At 43.7% G+C, this 15,471-nt stretch overlaps 1 protein-coding gene across 1 annotated transcript in view; it reads left to right on the plus strand.

The window, feature by feature from the left end:
* Positions 1-15,471, plus strand: part of RYR3 (ryanodine receptor 3) — a 373,779-nt gene that overhangs the window by 246,251 nt on the left and 112,057 nt on the right. Inside the window, exons 47-51 of the mRNA XM_089906254.1 lie at positions 2,070-2,250; positions 3,684-3,795; positions 6,420-6,540; positions 12,357-12,526; positions 14,896-15,116. Coding sequence (XP_089762380.1) covers positions 2,070-2,250; positions 3,684-3,795; positions 6,420-6,540; positions 12,357-12,526; positions 14,896-15,116 — 805 coding nt within the window. The remainder of the gene's footprint in view (positions 1-2,069; positions 2,251-3,683; positions 3,796-6,419; positions 6,541-12,356; positions 12,527-14,895; positions 15,117-15,471) is intronic.

Consider the following 15,471-nt stretch of genomic DNA (forward strand, 5'->3'; position numbering starts at 1 on the left):
TATAGGTTAAACGAATAGACTCACTCTAAAACTAGAAGAGGCACAAACACCTCAACAGGGCAAATGAGACCCAGTGAGACTGTGCAGTGTACATACTCACACAGGGATTTGCTAAAAATCTGGAAGAGAAGCCAGATTTTATGGGTTCCCATCCGAATGCTCTACTCTAAGTTGATTCATAAAATTTTTCATCAAACAGAACTTAAACTCCTGTGATAGTTTTAAAATATATCTATAAATTCTTCCATGCTCCTTCTTCCAAAAGATGGAACCTGCTTCTTCTCCCTTTTTTTTTTTTTTTTTTTTTCCGGTACGCGGGCCTCTCACTGTCGTGGCCTCTCCCGTTGTGGAGCACAGGCTCCGGACGCGCAGGCTCAGCGGCCCCGGATCACGGGCCCATCCGCTCTGCGGCATGTGGGATCTTCCCGGACCAGGGCACGAACCCGCGTCCCCTGCATCGGCAGGCAGACTCTCAACCACTGCGCCACCAGGGAAGCCCTTCTTCTCCCTTTGAGTGTGAGCTGGACTCAGTGAATCACTTCTCATGAATAGGGTATGGCAGAAGTGACAGTATGTGACAAAGTTGTAAAAGGTATTGCAGCTTCTGCCTTACCCTCTCTCTTGGATCCTTTGCTCTGTGGGAAGCCAGCTGGCATGTCATGAGAACACTCAAGGAGCCCTGTGGAGAGGCCACATGGTGAGGAACGGAGGCCTCCTGCCAACAGCCATGTGAGTGAGCGTGGAAGCTGATACTCCACGTCCAGTCACGCCTTCAGGAGACTGCAGCGCTCGCTGATATTTTTACTGCAACCTCATAGGAGATCCCAAGCCAGGACCACCTCACTTAGTCACTCCCGAATTCCTGACTACAGAAACTGTGAAATAATAGTTACTGCCTTAACCTGCTAACATTGGAGGAAAATTTTAATGCAAGAATAAATAATTAATATTACAACAGCATATCAAGATGCTATCTATTATAGAGCTCAATCCTCTAATAATATCTAATGATCTTATTTAAAAGTTTTTCTTTAGGCTTCATCCAATATACAACATCAAAAAGTCTTGTCTTTGAGGCTTCTTATTAGCCCAGGGATAAGTTCTTAGACACAAATTAAGTTGTCATCTGAGACACTGAGACAGAAAGTGTGTTTCATGAAATTGTTTGAACAAGCTGTAAAACTACTTTTGATTATAAATATTGGCTCTGAGAAGCATTGGCTATCCCTCTCTACATGTCATAGTTCACTGCTTAATTATTTCTTTGGGAAATGATACCCTGTCTTAGTTGTCTATGGTTCGTCCAAAGAAAAATACCAGCAAAATACAACTGTCCAACCTTTAGCTCCCCACAGAGCTAGTCTAAGAGTAACCAAGATAACTTTACCAAGTAGATTCTCACCTGGATGAATGATTTCAGAAATGCCCTGAGGTTCATCCCCACAGACCTGGTTGTTCTAGGGTATGTATTAGACTCTGAGAGAAGACAGCTCAGGAGCTAGCATGTCACTTCTCCGGATGTTAATTGAGGCACACCCGATTGAGTTACCATCTTACCTCCTCTCAAAGGAAGGAAGGAAATACCTATTAAGCACCCCTCAGGGAGTTAATAAAGAGGTAAAGTCACTTGCGAATTAATCAGTAATCCATGGCAGACTCAGTAGTGTATTTCTTGCCCTCTGAGGACCTAAATATAGCGAAATAATGTGAATAGCACAAAATCCTGAACTGATAAGTAAGACTGTTCTATATCAGTTAATCGTAATACTTCAAATAAATAGAGTCTGATGTAATTTATCAAAGCTCCCCTCTCTCTGCATCAGTATTACCTCGTAATCTTAAGAGCATGTGACAAGATCAATCAAATACTGTTCTCCCAGCCTTGTCAATTAGAAATCAAATCTGGGGGAATTCCCTTGTGGTCCAGTGGTTAGGACTCTGCACTGTCACTGCTGAGGACATGGGTTCAATCCGTGGTCTGGGAACCAAGCCACCTGGCGTGGCCAAAAAGAAATCAGTTCCGGGGTTGTTCTCTCCAATGAGATGGTAATAACGCTTCTTTCCCTTAGGTGAAAGTGTGGAAGAAAACGCCAGTGTCGTGGTCAAGCTGCTCATCAGACGCCCCGAGTGCTTCGGCCCGGCCCTGCGGGGTGAAGGAGGAAATGGTCTATTGGCGGCCATGCAAGGCGCCATTAAGATCTCCGAGAACCCAGCCCTCGACCTCCCCTCGCAGGGGTACAAGAGAGAAGTGTAAGTGAATGAATTGCCTTCTCACCCCAGTATGGTTGTCGAGCTCTGAAATATTCTCAGTACACGCACGGTAAAGCAAACGTCCATAACCTCCCCCTGGCAGAGAAAGCACAGGCGCTCTGCAGTTGTGGCTCACACATTTTAGGTCACTGTGTCAAGCTTGTTGTTATCTTGACTCCCAGTAAGCCTAGTGATCAGTATCATCTTCACCCCTTTCCATTTCTCCTACTCCACTCAGGCCAGTTGGCAAATGGAGGAGTCAGCAAGCTCTTTCAGCCCTCGCTGCGCCTCCCTATGGCATCCCCATGGGAGGAAGCTGTATCCAGGCTAAGAGGCCTGGATCAACAGGGTTCCAGTCACTGTCTAACCCCAGCCCGTTCCCTTCAGTATTTTGAACCTTGGTGTCCCATCTCATACCTCACTTTTAAGAAGAGGGAGTACCCTGCACTCCCTCTTCCGAAAGTGTTCGATTTGATTCCTTAGGTAAAAAGAAAGCTGCAGAATGTGAAAAATCACAGCAGTAAAAATCTTGGTATTTAGGGCTTCCCTGGTGGCACAGTGGTTGAGAGTCCACCTGCCGATGCAGGGGACATGGGTTCGTGCCCCGGTCCGGGAAGATCCCACATGCCGCAGAGCAGCTAGACCGGTGAGCCATGGCCACTGAGCCTGCGCGTCCGGAGCCTATGCTCCACAACGGGAGAGGCCACAACAGTGAGAGGCCCGCGTACCGCAAAAAAAAAAAAATCTTGGTATTTAATGGTTAAAAATATAGTTAGTACGTTATCAGATTGCCTTGTGACCTCCCTTTCGTTATGTCTTGTGAACATTTCCCTTCTATTGCAGCCTCTAGATTAGACCCCAGAATCTAGAGATGGGATATAACTCAGCAGAGGTAACTTTGCAGCCAGTGGCTCCTTTTTCTTTTTTGGAGGGGGGGTGCTTATTAGTTCTGGTAGGTGATCTGGTAGAGTTAGATAGAATCCCGAACATAAACTGTCCTAAATTTCTCATGTAAAATGAGAATAACTGGGGCCCAGAGTCAAATAGCTTGTTAGCAACAGGGCCAGGACCTGGACTTGACCCTTCTGACTTCTTGTCCAATGTGCTTTCCATGTCTATTAAGGAAGGAAAAGGGAAGGAATGGTTGGTAGGAGCTTTGGGGGTCACAGTGCAGCTCCATGAGTATGTGTGGTCTGCATGATCCATTCATGTCAGTAAAGTTCATGGGACCCTAGGAATGTCATGAACAAATATTTGGGTCCCTTGAGCTTGGTGAGTTAAACCATCTCATTGACAGCTAGAGGGAGAGAAGGAGCCCAACGGAAAGGATGCGTGAAGCCCAGGGTGAGCAGAGAAAGTGTTTCTATATCGTGTCTAAAACATGACCCCACCTGCCAGGCTGCCTACACCTCCTTGTGTTGGTTCTGTCTCAGCAGCTCGGAGGACCATGAAGATGAAGAAGAGGTTGTGCACATGGGCAATGCAATTATGTCATTTTATTCGGCTCTTATAGATCTGCTGGGCCGCTGTGCTCCTGAAATGCACGTAAGTGATGAGTTCGCAGAGAGCAGATTTGAGGGGCTTGAACCAGGAACACTGTAGATTTCATGAATGTCATTTCTTCTTCCGACTCTGACATTTGTGAACATGCCTTTCTTTCTGTTCCTGTTAGCCAATATCAAAAGTAGTTTCCATCTCTCGTACCTGATTCTACAGTTTTCCAAGGAATGACTCCTGGGAAGATCTCTGCGTTGTGTGATTTCTCTGTGACACTAGTAGTAGGGCATATCTGATACATATTCTGTTTCAAAAGCCTCCCAAAACTATGTTTTCCTATGCCTCACCTTGGTCAAACTGCGACCAACTTGATTTCTTGATTGTGTCTATCAGGACACTCCACATGGAAAATCCTTTCTTGACAACCATGGTGTCAGGCATCAGGAAGGTAGTCACGGTTCATGTTTGCTTATTTCCCAGAGGTAAGCTTTACAGACATAATTAAAAAAATGTTTCTAGGGCTTACCTGGTGGCACAGTGGTTGAGAGTCCGCCTGCCGATGCAGGGGACATGGGTTCGTGCCCCAGTCCGGGAAGATCCCACCGGCTAGGCCCGTGAGCCATGGCCACTGAGCCTGCGCGTCCGGAGCCTGTGCTCCGCAACGGGAGAGGCCACAGCAGTGAGAGGCCCGCGTACCGCAAAAAAATTATGTTTTCACCTTCTTTTTTTCATCTCTGCTGGGGGTGGAGAAAGAGATTGGCCTTATTTCTCATAAAGACTCACATCATAAGTGAGAGAGGAAATAATTACTTCTTGTAGGAAAACAGAAAAGATAGCTTTTTATATTTTAAAAAATACTTGGTTAACTCTTTAAAAGAACTGTTGGCTTTGCTCATCCAGGGCTCAGGCACCTGCCTCTCTCCGCAGTGCTCACTGCCTTTGGATTATGTCAGAGCGTCTCCTCAAAGTACTTGCAATGCAGACTGGGATGACATAAACAGTGGTTTCTGGTATTGATGAGGTTATATATTTGGTCACTGCCAAGAGAACAGTGGATATGTTGTGTTTGTTTAATGCTAATGAAAGACAGAATCAATTAAAGTAGTGGCTTTCAAACTTTCTTTCTGACCAAAAAAAAAGAAAAATTTGTTTTGATCATAGTAAGACATACAATTTACATTGCAACCTAGTATACATATATTCCAGAAACAAAGTTTATCCTTACTATGGATAATGCACTCTAATATTTTCTATTCTGTACTATTTTATTTCATGCTTTTTAATGCTGGTGACAATCCACTAAATGAGGTTACAGCCCACTAATTGGTCATGACTACAGTTTGAAAGACATTGCATTAAAGCATTCACTCTTATCTTTCTTCTGGTTTGTCATGGTCTTATCTAATAAATGATGTAGCCTGTTTGCAAATCCATCTACAAGTGTTTAGGGAAACCATTCCAGTATGGAAGAATCTAGGATAAAAGTACTGTGGAGAGGAGAAAGTCTAAATCTTCAAAGTGAGGCTGTTCTAGTTCCCACTGTGGAACTTGTACCTTACCCACATAGGCCCATCTTTCCATTTCTGTGCCCTTAAACAAATAAAGGAAACTTGAAAGGGGGCTAGGGAAATACTAGGGTGTCCTACAGTCTTGGGGCAGGGTGTCATTTCCCCAGATCACCTGTAATCACTTCAAAAAGCAGGTTACACCATTTGCCTTGTCTCGGGAAGACAGGCCGCATGGGATAGCTAAGTCATCAGAGCCCCACTGGGAAGGCGTTACCTCCTTGCTTACTGCCCCTCAGATCCAATACCTTATAAACACACACACACACACACACACACACAGACACTTCTCTCCTGGCCCCTCCTCTGTTAGTGAGGGGGAGGGCTGATGCCGTCATCACTGACAGCCTCCCCTCTGCCCACAGGAATGAGAGGTGGCAGCTAGGGTCACACACAGGTGTTCTCCTGTCTCCAGTCCTTCAAGCATTATGTCTCAGCATGTCATCCAGCTCCCTCCTGGGTCGAGTCTATCCTGAGCTCATGACACTTCCATTGCTGGCTAAGAGCCTGTGCCCAGAAGCGCACCTGCTGCCCCCAGATCCAAGAGAATGTGCACCTGTACACCCCACCTGTGGCCATAAGGATCAGGTTATCCGTCCCCGGATAATTCCCTTGAGATGTTCACGTTCTCTCTGACATCCTCTACACCCCTTTTATTGCCCTAGTCCCAGCATTAATCAAACTTTTAGGAAATAGAAATTCCTAAGTCTTTTCTACATTTAGCAGAATTCCAGGGTCTGGAATCGTGGCCACATTGTCACCACTCCTGTCATAGCCACCAAGAGCTCCTGGTATTACAGTCACACTGAGGACAGGCTGCACCTTCAGTGCTGAGACTTGATGGCAAAATGGCATGACCATTGCTGTCGCAGCAAAGGAACACACTAACCCTCCTTGGCCAGAGTCATTCCCTCAGTAGCAGCCCTTCTAGAAAATCAGGAGAAAGCTCCTCTTTTCCCTGTGGTCACACATGTCTAGAACAATTAGGGAAACATAGACGTGTACCCACCCCATCCCCCCGACAAGGAGAACCATTTTACTGCCCCAGGCTTCTGAAGCAGGAGTGTGGGAACCTCATTTATCTTACTCTCCAAACCTACCTTGCAGCTTATCCAGACAGGAAAGGGGGAAGCCATCCGGATCAGGTCCATCCTGCGCTCCCTGGTCCCCACCGAGGACTTGGTTGGAATCATCAGCATCCCCTTGAAACTGCCCTCCCTGAACAAAGGTAAGGGAAGCTGCTGGAGGCTGGGCCCTGCCAGTCTCCCCAGGGCCACCTGCTCACAGCAGGACTCCATCCGCAGTGCAGGGCTCCTCCCAGCCTCCTACTGCAGGGCAGGCTGCACAGGCGAAGTATCTTGCTCTTTTTCTGGTGTTGAGGGGTCCTCTCCTCCCAGCTCCAGCCGGCTGCTGTCTCCCCTGCTCCCCTGCGTTGAGACTCCCGTACCCCATTTCCTATCAGTACGGCTAGTCCAGACCTCAGTCTTCTGAACTCCAACCCTCTGGAAGGAGGCTGATGGACTGGAACCAATGAGATCTCTCACCAAACCTTCCTTCTCCTTTGCCTCTGTGCCCCCAGCTTGTGCAGCCAGCCAGAGCAACAAAAGGATAGGGTCTGACCCAGGCTCCCCTGCACCACAGTACCGTGTCCCTCACAGCCATGGATCATAAAGAGTTTTCCCCCAATGTGACATTGGGCATCAGTCCTTATTAACTTGGCAAAACTTATACTCTCCCAAAAGCACACAGGTTCTCCATGTCACTCCACCTGCTATCCGGGCAGGTTCCTCGTAGCAGACGGAAGAATTGAAAAGATAGTATGATTCTGTTATAGAGTTTCCCAAAACTAGTGTTCCAAGAAACATTTTTATAAAAGATATTAATTGGTGTACATGTCAGCAAGGGGTTTGCAGTCAATCACTTTGGGGAACCTATGGAATATATCACATTTTTTCCATCCTTATTGAGATATAACTGACATATAATGTTATATAAGTTTAAGGTGTACAATGTTCTGATTTGGTATTACAAAATGTTTACCAAAATAAGGTTAGTTCATGCATACTTCACCTCACATAATTCCCATTTGTTGTTGCTGTTACGGTGAGAACATTTAAGTTCTACTCTCATAGTAACTTTCACAATACAGTATTGTTAACTATGGTCACCGTGCTGTACATTAGATCCCCAAAACTTATTCATCTTACAACTGAAAGTTTGTACCCTTTGGCCAACATCTTCCATTTCTCTCACTTCCCCCAACACCTGGTAACGATCAGTCTACTCTCTGTCTCTATGAGTTCAGTTACTTTAGATTTGACACATAAGTGAGATTATACAATACTTGTCTTTCTCTGTCTTATTTCACTTAGCATTGTACCTTCAAGATCCATCCATGTTGTTGCAAATGGCAGGATTTCCTTCTTTTTATGGCTAAATAATATTCCTTTGTGTGTGTCTGTATATATGTGTATACATACCACATTTTCTTTATCTATCTATTAGACTGTTTTATTTCTATATCTTGGCCATTGTGAGTAATGTTGCAGTGAACATAAGGATGCAGATATCTCTTTGAGATAGTGATTCCATTTCCTTTGGCTATATATCCAGAAGTGGGATTGCTGGATCATTTGGTTGTTCTATATATAATTTTTTTGAGGAACCTCAACACTGTTTTCCATATTAGCTGCACCAATTTATATTCCCACCAACAATGCACGAAGATTCCCTTTTCTCCATATCCTCACCAGCATTTGTTATCCCTTGGTTTTTTGTTTTTGTTTTTGTTTTTTATAATAACCATTCAACAGGTGTGAGGTGATATCTCATTGTGGTTTTGATTTGCATTTCCCTGATGATTAGTGATGTTGAGCATCTTTTCACGTACTTGTTAGCCATTTGCATGTCTTGGAAAAATGTCTGTTTGGGTCCTTTGCCCATTTTACATCAGATTATTTGTTTTTGTTTTTGCTGTTGAGTTTTTATAGTTCCTTATATACTTTGTATGTTAACTCCTTGTTAGATATATGGTTTGCAAATATTTTCTCATATTCTGTAGGTTGTCTTCTCATTTTGTTGATTGTTTCTTTTGCTATACAGAAGTTTTTTAGTTTAATGTAGTCCCACTTGTCAATATTTGCTTTTGGTGTCATATCCAGAAAAATCATTGCCAAGACCCTGTCAAGGAGCTTACCCACTATGTTTTCGTCTATGTTTCCGGAATTTTTCAGTTTCTTCTGGGTTGTCCAATTTGTTGGCATATAAGTGTTCATAGTAGTCTCTTCTGATCCTTTCTGTTTGTGTGTTATCAGTTGTAATGTCTCTTCTTTCATTTATAATCTTATTTATTTGCGTCTTCTCTCTTTTTCTTGGTAAGTCTAGTTAAAGTCTTGTCAATTTTGTTTATTTTCAAAAAGTCAACTATTAGTTTTGTTGATAATTTTTATTGTTTTCTATTCTCAATTCATTTATTTCTGCTCTGCTCTGTCTTATTTCCTTCCTTACAGTATTAGAGTATTCTGGATCTGACTATATACTTAGCTTTAACAATGTGTGATATATTTTCATGTTATTAATTAGTATCCTTTCATTTCAGTTTGAAGAACTCCTTTCAGCATTTCTTATAAGTAAGGCCTAGTGGTGATGAATTCCCCCCACTTTTATTTGTTTGGGAAAGCATTTATCTCACCTTCATTCCTGAAATACAATTTGCTGGGTACAGTATTCTTGGTTGGCAGTTTTCTTCTTTCAGCATTTCGAACCTATCATTCCATTCTTTCCTGGTCTGCAAGGTTTTGGCTGAGAAATCCACTGATAGTCTAATGGGGGTTCCCTTGCATGAAAGAAATTGTTTTCTCTTGTTAATTTTAAAATTTTCTCTTTGTCTCTGACTTTAGACAGTTTTATTACATTGTGTCTTAGAGAAGATGGTTTGGGATTGAAATTTGGGGGTGACATATCAGCTTTATGAACTTGGATGTCCAAATATCTCCCCAGGTTTGGGAAGTTCTCAGCCATTATTTCTTTAAATAAGCTTTCTGCCTCTTTCTTCCTCTCTTCTCCTGGGACTCCAGTGATACGTGAATTGTTTCTCTTAATGGTGTCCCTTAAGCCCTGTAAGACCTTCATTCCTATACATTCTTTTTTCTTTCTTTTCTGCTTACTGGGTAATTTCAAATTATCTGTCTCTGAGTTTACGGATTCTTCTGCTTGGTCCAGTGTGCTATTGAAGCTCTCTATTGAATTTTTCCATTCAGTCATTGTATTCTTCAGCCCCAGTATCTCTTTTCTGTTCTTTTTTATGTTTTTAATGTTCTGTTCTATCTCTTTGTTGAACTTATCATTTTATCCTTGTATTGTTTTCTCTATATTAAATTGTTTATCTGGATTCTCTTGTAGCACTCTAAGCGTCTTTAGAATAATTATTTTGAATTCTTTGACAGGCAATTCATGTGTCTCCATTTCCTTGAGTTCAGTTGCTAGAGGGTTACTGTGTTCTTTTTGTGCTGTCATGTTGCCCTTATTCTTCATGATTCCCGTAGCCTCGCATAGGTACCTGTGCCTTTGAAGAAGCAGCCACCTCTTCCAGACTTTATGGACTGACTTTGGCAAAGAAAGAGCTTCACCTTCAGGTGGGGTTCATTAAAGTGTACTGTGACCCAAGGTCTAATGGTACAGGGCACCCAGTACGGGGGTGTGCGGCAGCCTCAGGTCCAGAGGGGGCATGATGTCTTACTGACTCAGGCCACTAGGGTCAACAACACTGACAACTGCATGGACCTTGGCAAGTGCTGCCTGGGGTCCGCAGTGGCTTCAAGGGCTGTTGGGATCCTAAGCAGTGCTTCTAGGTTCTAGTAACTAGGGACCAGGGTAGGCAGTAGTGGTGGCCAGAGCCAGTGGTACACATACACTTGGCTGCAGGGACCAGCTGCAGGTGACTGTGTAGTGGCAGAGGCCAACTGCAGACACACACGTAGTGGCAATGGCAGGGACCAACAGCAAAGACCAGAGCCAACCGTGGGTACACTAGCACCTGCGGAGACCCTGGCTATCAGCGTGCACTCCCGTGCCTGCAGGGTCTCACCTGGGTGCATGCACAGCAGTGGAGGCCAGTGATGAGAGCTGGGCTGGCAGCATGCAGCTGCACAGCTGGAGTGACTAACCCTTCAGCTGAAGGGGTCTAGGTGGCATCTTGTACTCTCACAACCACAAGGCTGGGGCTGGCTGCCCGTGCGGATTTTGGGTTCTGGCTGTTGCAGGAGAGGCACTGGGGAGAGAGTCAGGTGACTGGGCATCTGTGAACACAAAAACCTGTGGGACAAAAACCAGTGAAATCTGGATTTTGTGGGGGCTGTGCTGGCTTTTGGTTTCTTCAGTGGCAGAAGCTGCTGGGTCCTCAGCAAGCAGGTCACTGGGAACCACAGTGGCTCCTACTGTGTGGCAGATACTGGTAGCCCCTGCCCTTCTTCCCTGTTCCTAGCCATCTCTAGACACCTCAGCTTTGCCAGTCTCTGGGTGGGGTGAAACCAAAGCTAGTCCTTCATGCAGTGCCCTAGAAGGCTGGGAAAGCCGATCACCCACCACACTCTCGCTTTCTGGCAAAAGGAACTCTTTCCAGCTGAGGAGTTCCACTCTCGCCACTGTGATGCAGGCAAAATGAAGCTACCCTTCCTTCCCTTTTTGTGCACTTTGAGTTTTTGTTCCATTCTGTTGAAGTTTCTTAAGTGGATCCCTGAGCTCTCCCAGACTGGTTTGGTTCATGGATAGGTGTTTAATTGTTGATCTTTGGGGGGCGGGGGGCAAGGCTGGGGTCTCCTACCCCCCCATCTTGGTGACATCATTCTTGAATATATCACATTTTATAACTACATGAAGCACATTAAGATTATAAAGGCTCTGAGAAAACAAAATATAAAGAAAATAAATGTTGAGCTCAATGTTTCCCAAACCTTTTGAACACAAAGCACTCATTAGCATCCCGTTAAAATACTGTTCTTCAGAACACCACGTGTCTGAGAGATTAATTCAGCCTCCGATGTTCGGAAACAGCGCCCCCTGGTGCTCAGGGGAGGAGAAGCAGGCAGCCTCCTATCTGGAAGGTGTCTTCTCTCCTTGCTCTCCCAGAGCCCTGCACAGGTGCCTGGGCTGCCTTAGGTTCTGGACTGGATAGCGCTAAATGTTTGCGGCTCTCAGGGTGCCTTACGAAGTACAGTATTTATAGACGCTATGACTTTAGCTTGATCATTTAGGGGCTCTCTTTCCTAGTTTTTGGTGTTAACAAAACAGTAGGAGGAAGACTTTCTTTTTTATCCTCTTTCAAGATCCTTTTTGTTCTCCAAGTCAAGAAATTTTTATTTTCTTCATGATATTTCCCCCACTTTATCTTTGAACTGCTCTATTAAAATAAGGTTAGAATTCTTGGATGATCTGATCTAAATTTCACCCAAGTCAAATAATAGTTTCTAAATACTGAAAGAATATTTCCTCAGTTTTGTGCTATTTATGTTGCAATGGCTGTAAGCATGACACACTTTTCAATTTAATCTGCCTTACATTTTTCTCCCTCACTTTCTTCATCATTCAACAAAGCAATAAATCAAGCCCTGATTCCTGGCATTTACCCACCAATTTCAGGCTCCCGGTGTGACACCACTGAGCATGGAGTTGGACAGAGGACGCACATAGCACTGTGCTTCCAACATACAAATACAACAGATGTAAATAACCTCAAGTATAGTTTATAGTACAATAATTAGGACGTGGTGATCTTTGAGCACTTGTTACCTTGCAAAATATAATACACTTAATTGCAAATCATAATTTTTAATAATGGATATATCTAATAGCTGGCTCACAAAATTCCTGAAATTTTAACAGTCAGTTCTTCCAAGCCAGTATAAGCTGACTCTAGCACAACATTGTATTATTTCTAAAATTCCTGTTTCTTGTCAGGAGAACAAGCCATAGCCAGACAAGCTCTGTGTTCCATTTGAGACTGTGGAGCTAGAAAAGGGGAAATGACATTCTCTGTGTGTCTTTCAGATGGATCAGTCAGCGAACCAGATATGGCGGCCAACTTCTGCCCTGACCACAAGGCACCCATGGTGCTGTTCTTGGACCGTGTTTATGGTATAAAGGATCAAACTTTCCTGCTCCACTTGTTGGAAGTTGGATTTTTACCTGACTTAAGAGCCTCTGCCTCTTTAGATACGGTAAGTGGTTAAAATAAGAAAAATTATTTTTCCATCATTTCAAATGGTTAACATTGGAATTAGAAGTGAATAGTTTCTATCTACTCACTGATTACATACTAACAGTTTGCTTTAAAGGGTGAGAAAATAGAGCAACCAAGAAATGGCAGGTGTGAATTTATTAGTCCAAAGACTTATATGTAGGTAAACTGGACCTCAGATATTCAGTCTAGCTCCCTCTAGGGCAAGGCTTCCCAAGCCCAGCGCTCTTTGAGGTGGGGGTGGGGAGCATCCTGTGCATCGCAGAACATTTAGCAGCATCCCGGGCCTCTACTGGTACTACATGCCCGTAGCACACTCCCCCAAAGCAATTCGCCAGAGGTACCCTGGGAGACAAAATCTCCCTCACATGAGAACTATGGCTCTGTCACTTATGAAAAAGGATGGCTGGCAGCAAGATAGGCTGGAAATACTCTTCATACTCTCACTCCTTAAGTTACGTGCACTGACCATCAGGAAGGATAGTCTGAAGCTCACGGCATGACAAGGTCAACGTAAGAGGCCAAGTGCAAATCCAAGTTTGGAAGTCAAGTGTGAGGTAGGGTAATCCAACATCAAGAGACATCAAGACAGGAGGCCCCAGGAGTGAGAACACGTGGATGCCAGATGCCCCAAGTCAGGATGAAGCAGAGAGATCGTGTACTAGGAGTCCTGGGTCCAAGGAGGAAAGACCAATTAGATCAGAGTAAGTTTTCAAACAAACCTTGGCCAGTTTAGGGTTGTTTTTAAAGAGCCAGTGGCATATCTTCTTGATCAGTCATAAAGTTTCTCAAAGGCTCCACCTGGTGCCCAACAGCAATAGAGGTCTGAGCTCTAGTGATGGGTGGTCAGCATCTTAACTGGGGTGGATTCCATTTGAACGAGTTACACAGAAATGGATGGGGTCACCCAGAAATGGAAAGCAGGATGAGCCCCAGTCTGAATGGGAGCTCTGTCCCTATCTGTGGCATGGAGATAAGAAATGGTATATCCATGAAGGCATTAGAGGCATATGGCTGTTTTGTAAAATTAAAACAATGCTTCCACAGCGATTTTTTTGAGGTTTCCTATAAATTCCCTGATTTAAAATATTTTTAACTTGTGGGACATTCCCAAGTTTCCTGATCAAAGCATTCAGCTTGTTTATAGATCAAATAAACAGCAAATACTATTCTAGAAGTTGGTGTTCAAATCACATGCTTGTCTACACACCACCTACCGCAAAAGAAGTTCTGTATTCAGTTCCTCAGCACACATATTTTCATGCATTCTCTTTTGAAAACTTTTAAGCCACCGGAATCAAAGCTCTTCCTTCCTCATTTTAACAACTCTGTCTTTTAAAGCGATAAATGTGGAAGATTAGCTGTTTCTTTCCATATGATTACTGCAGCTCCTAGAAGGCAAACTTTTGGTAATTAATAGAAACACCCAGAAATATGTACCATTCAAAGAAAACAGTTCATCAGATCATAAGTTAAAGGAAATGTGTTACAGATACGATGGCTGTGATCATGACAGGAAATAAGGATAATATTTCATCTCTGTGGACCTCAAGGTTCTGCACTTTTCAAAGATGGTAGTTAAGCGTGCTTTGGCTATATTTAGTGTCACGAAGTGGGCCTTCCTTAAATCTAACCTGTATAAATGAGCAAGAGATAACATTGTGAATGAGGATTACAGCAGAGTTTAAGAGAAGGCCCTTGATTTCTATTCCTTGTACACTTTTTCCCCATGCAGAGTTAGGTTCCCTTCAGTGGTGTCTCACCCTCATGCCAATTATCAGATTGCAAATTGCTCACAATGCTCAAAAATTAGGTGATGGGGGTCAGAGCTCCACCTCCTCTCTGTAAAATTGTCACACAACCAGTGAGTCTGAGAGCTTGCTCAGCTTGTAACCGTTTACTAATCTCAAAATCGCAAGAGGACAGCTTGTGAGTCTCCATACGGTGGAAACAGAGAGCGAAAACCAGAATGATAATACAGTAGCCTGGCAGTTGGTCTTCGCAAATATCAAAGGTGTTGGGTTAGACTGGTCATCAGCTGATTTTAATAAGCGTTTAGGCTTCTTCTTTGAAGGCAACAGATGTTTGTGGACCATTTGGAATGAGTTAGCACTGGCTAGCCTTTGCTTTTCTTCTGTTTATTGTTTCTTTTAACCTGATTCTTTTTCATTTAAGATGCAAAAGAGAAATAGGTCTCTTTAGACAAGATAGAAAGTTGTTCAGCCTGTCACTGCGAAACACGCATGTGTGTACACCTCTCCACCCTGCTAGACGAGAGCCCAGTACAGGGGGAAGCCTGGCTCTGTCTTTCCCAGGAGACTAATCAACGTCTCAATCTTCTTTCTTTAGGTCTCCCTAAGCACCACCGAGGCCGTGCTGGCACTGAACAGGTACATATGTTCTGCTGTGCTCCCGCTTCTCACAAGATGCGCCCCTCTCTTTGCTGGAACAGAGCACTATTCCTCTTTGATCGACTCTACGCTGCAGACAATATACAGGCTCTCCAAGGGCCGTTCCCTCACCAAAGCTCAGAGGGACACCATAGAGGAGTGTTTGCTGGCCATTTGCAAGTAAGTACCCGGTCTTAGGTTCTTCACTTCCGCACATGCGTCCACGTCAGCTGCACTGAATTGTGTAACCCAAAACCTGATGAATCTAGTCTGAGGATATGCTCAGACGCTAAGGATGTGCTGGGTCCCCTACTTGCTGCAGGCTCTTTTTTCTTTTTTTAAAATTTTTTTTGAAATATAGTTGATTTACAATGTTGTGTTAGTTTTGTGTACAGCAAAGTGATTCAGTTATATATATATATATATATATATATATATATATATATATATACACATATTCTTTTTTAGATTCTTTTCCATTATATGTTATTACAAGATATTGAGTATAGTTCCCTGTGCTGTACAGTAGGTCCTT

The sequence above is a fragment of the Delphinapterus leucas genome, chromosome 2 (genome assembly GCF_059928025.1).
Source record: "Delphinapterus leucas isolate spDelLeu-1000000601 "Yukka" chromosome 2, BTC_Dleu_Yukka2, whole genome shotgun sequence".
NCBI lineage: Eukaryota > Metazoa > Chordata > Mammalia > Artiodactyla > Monodontidae > Delphinapterus > Delphinapterus leucas.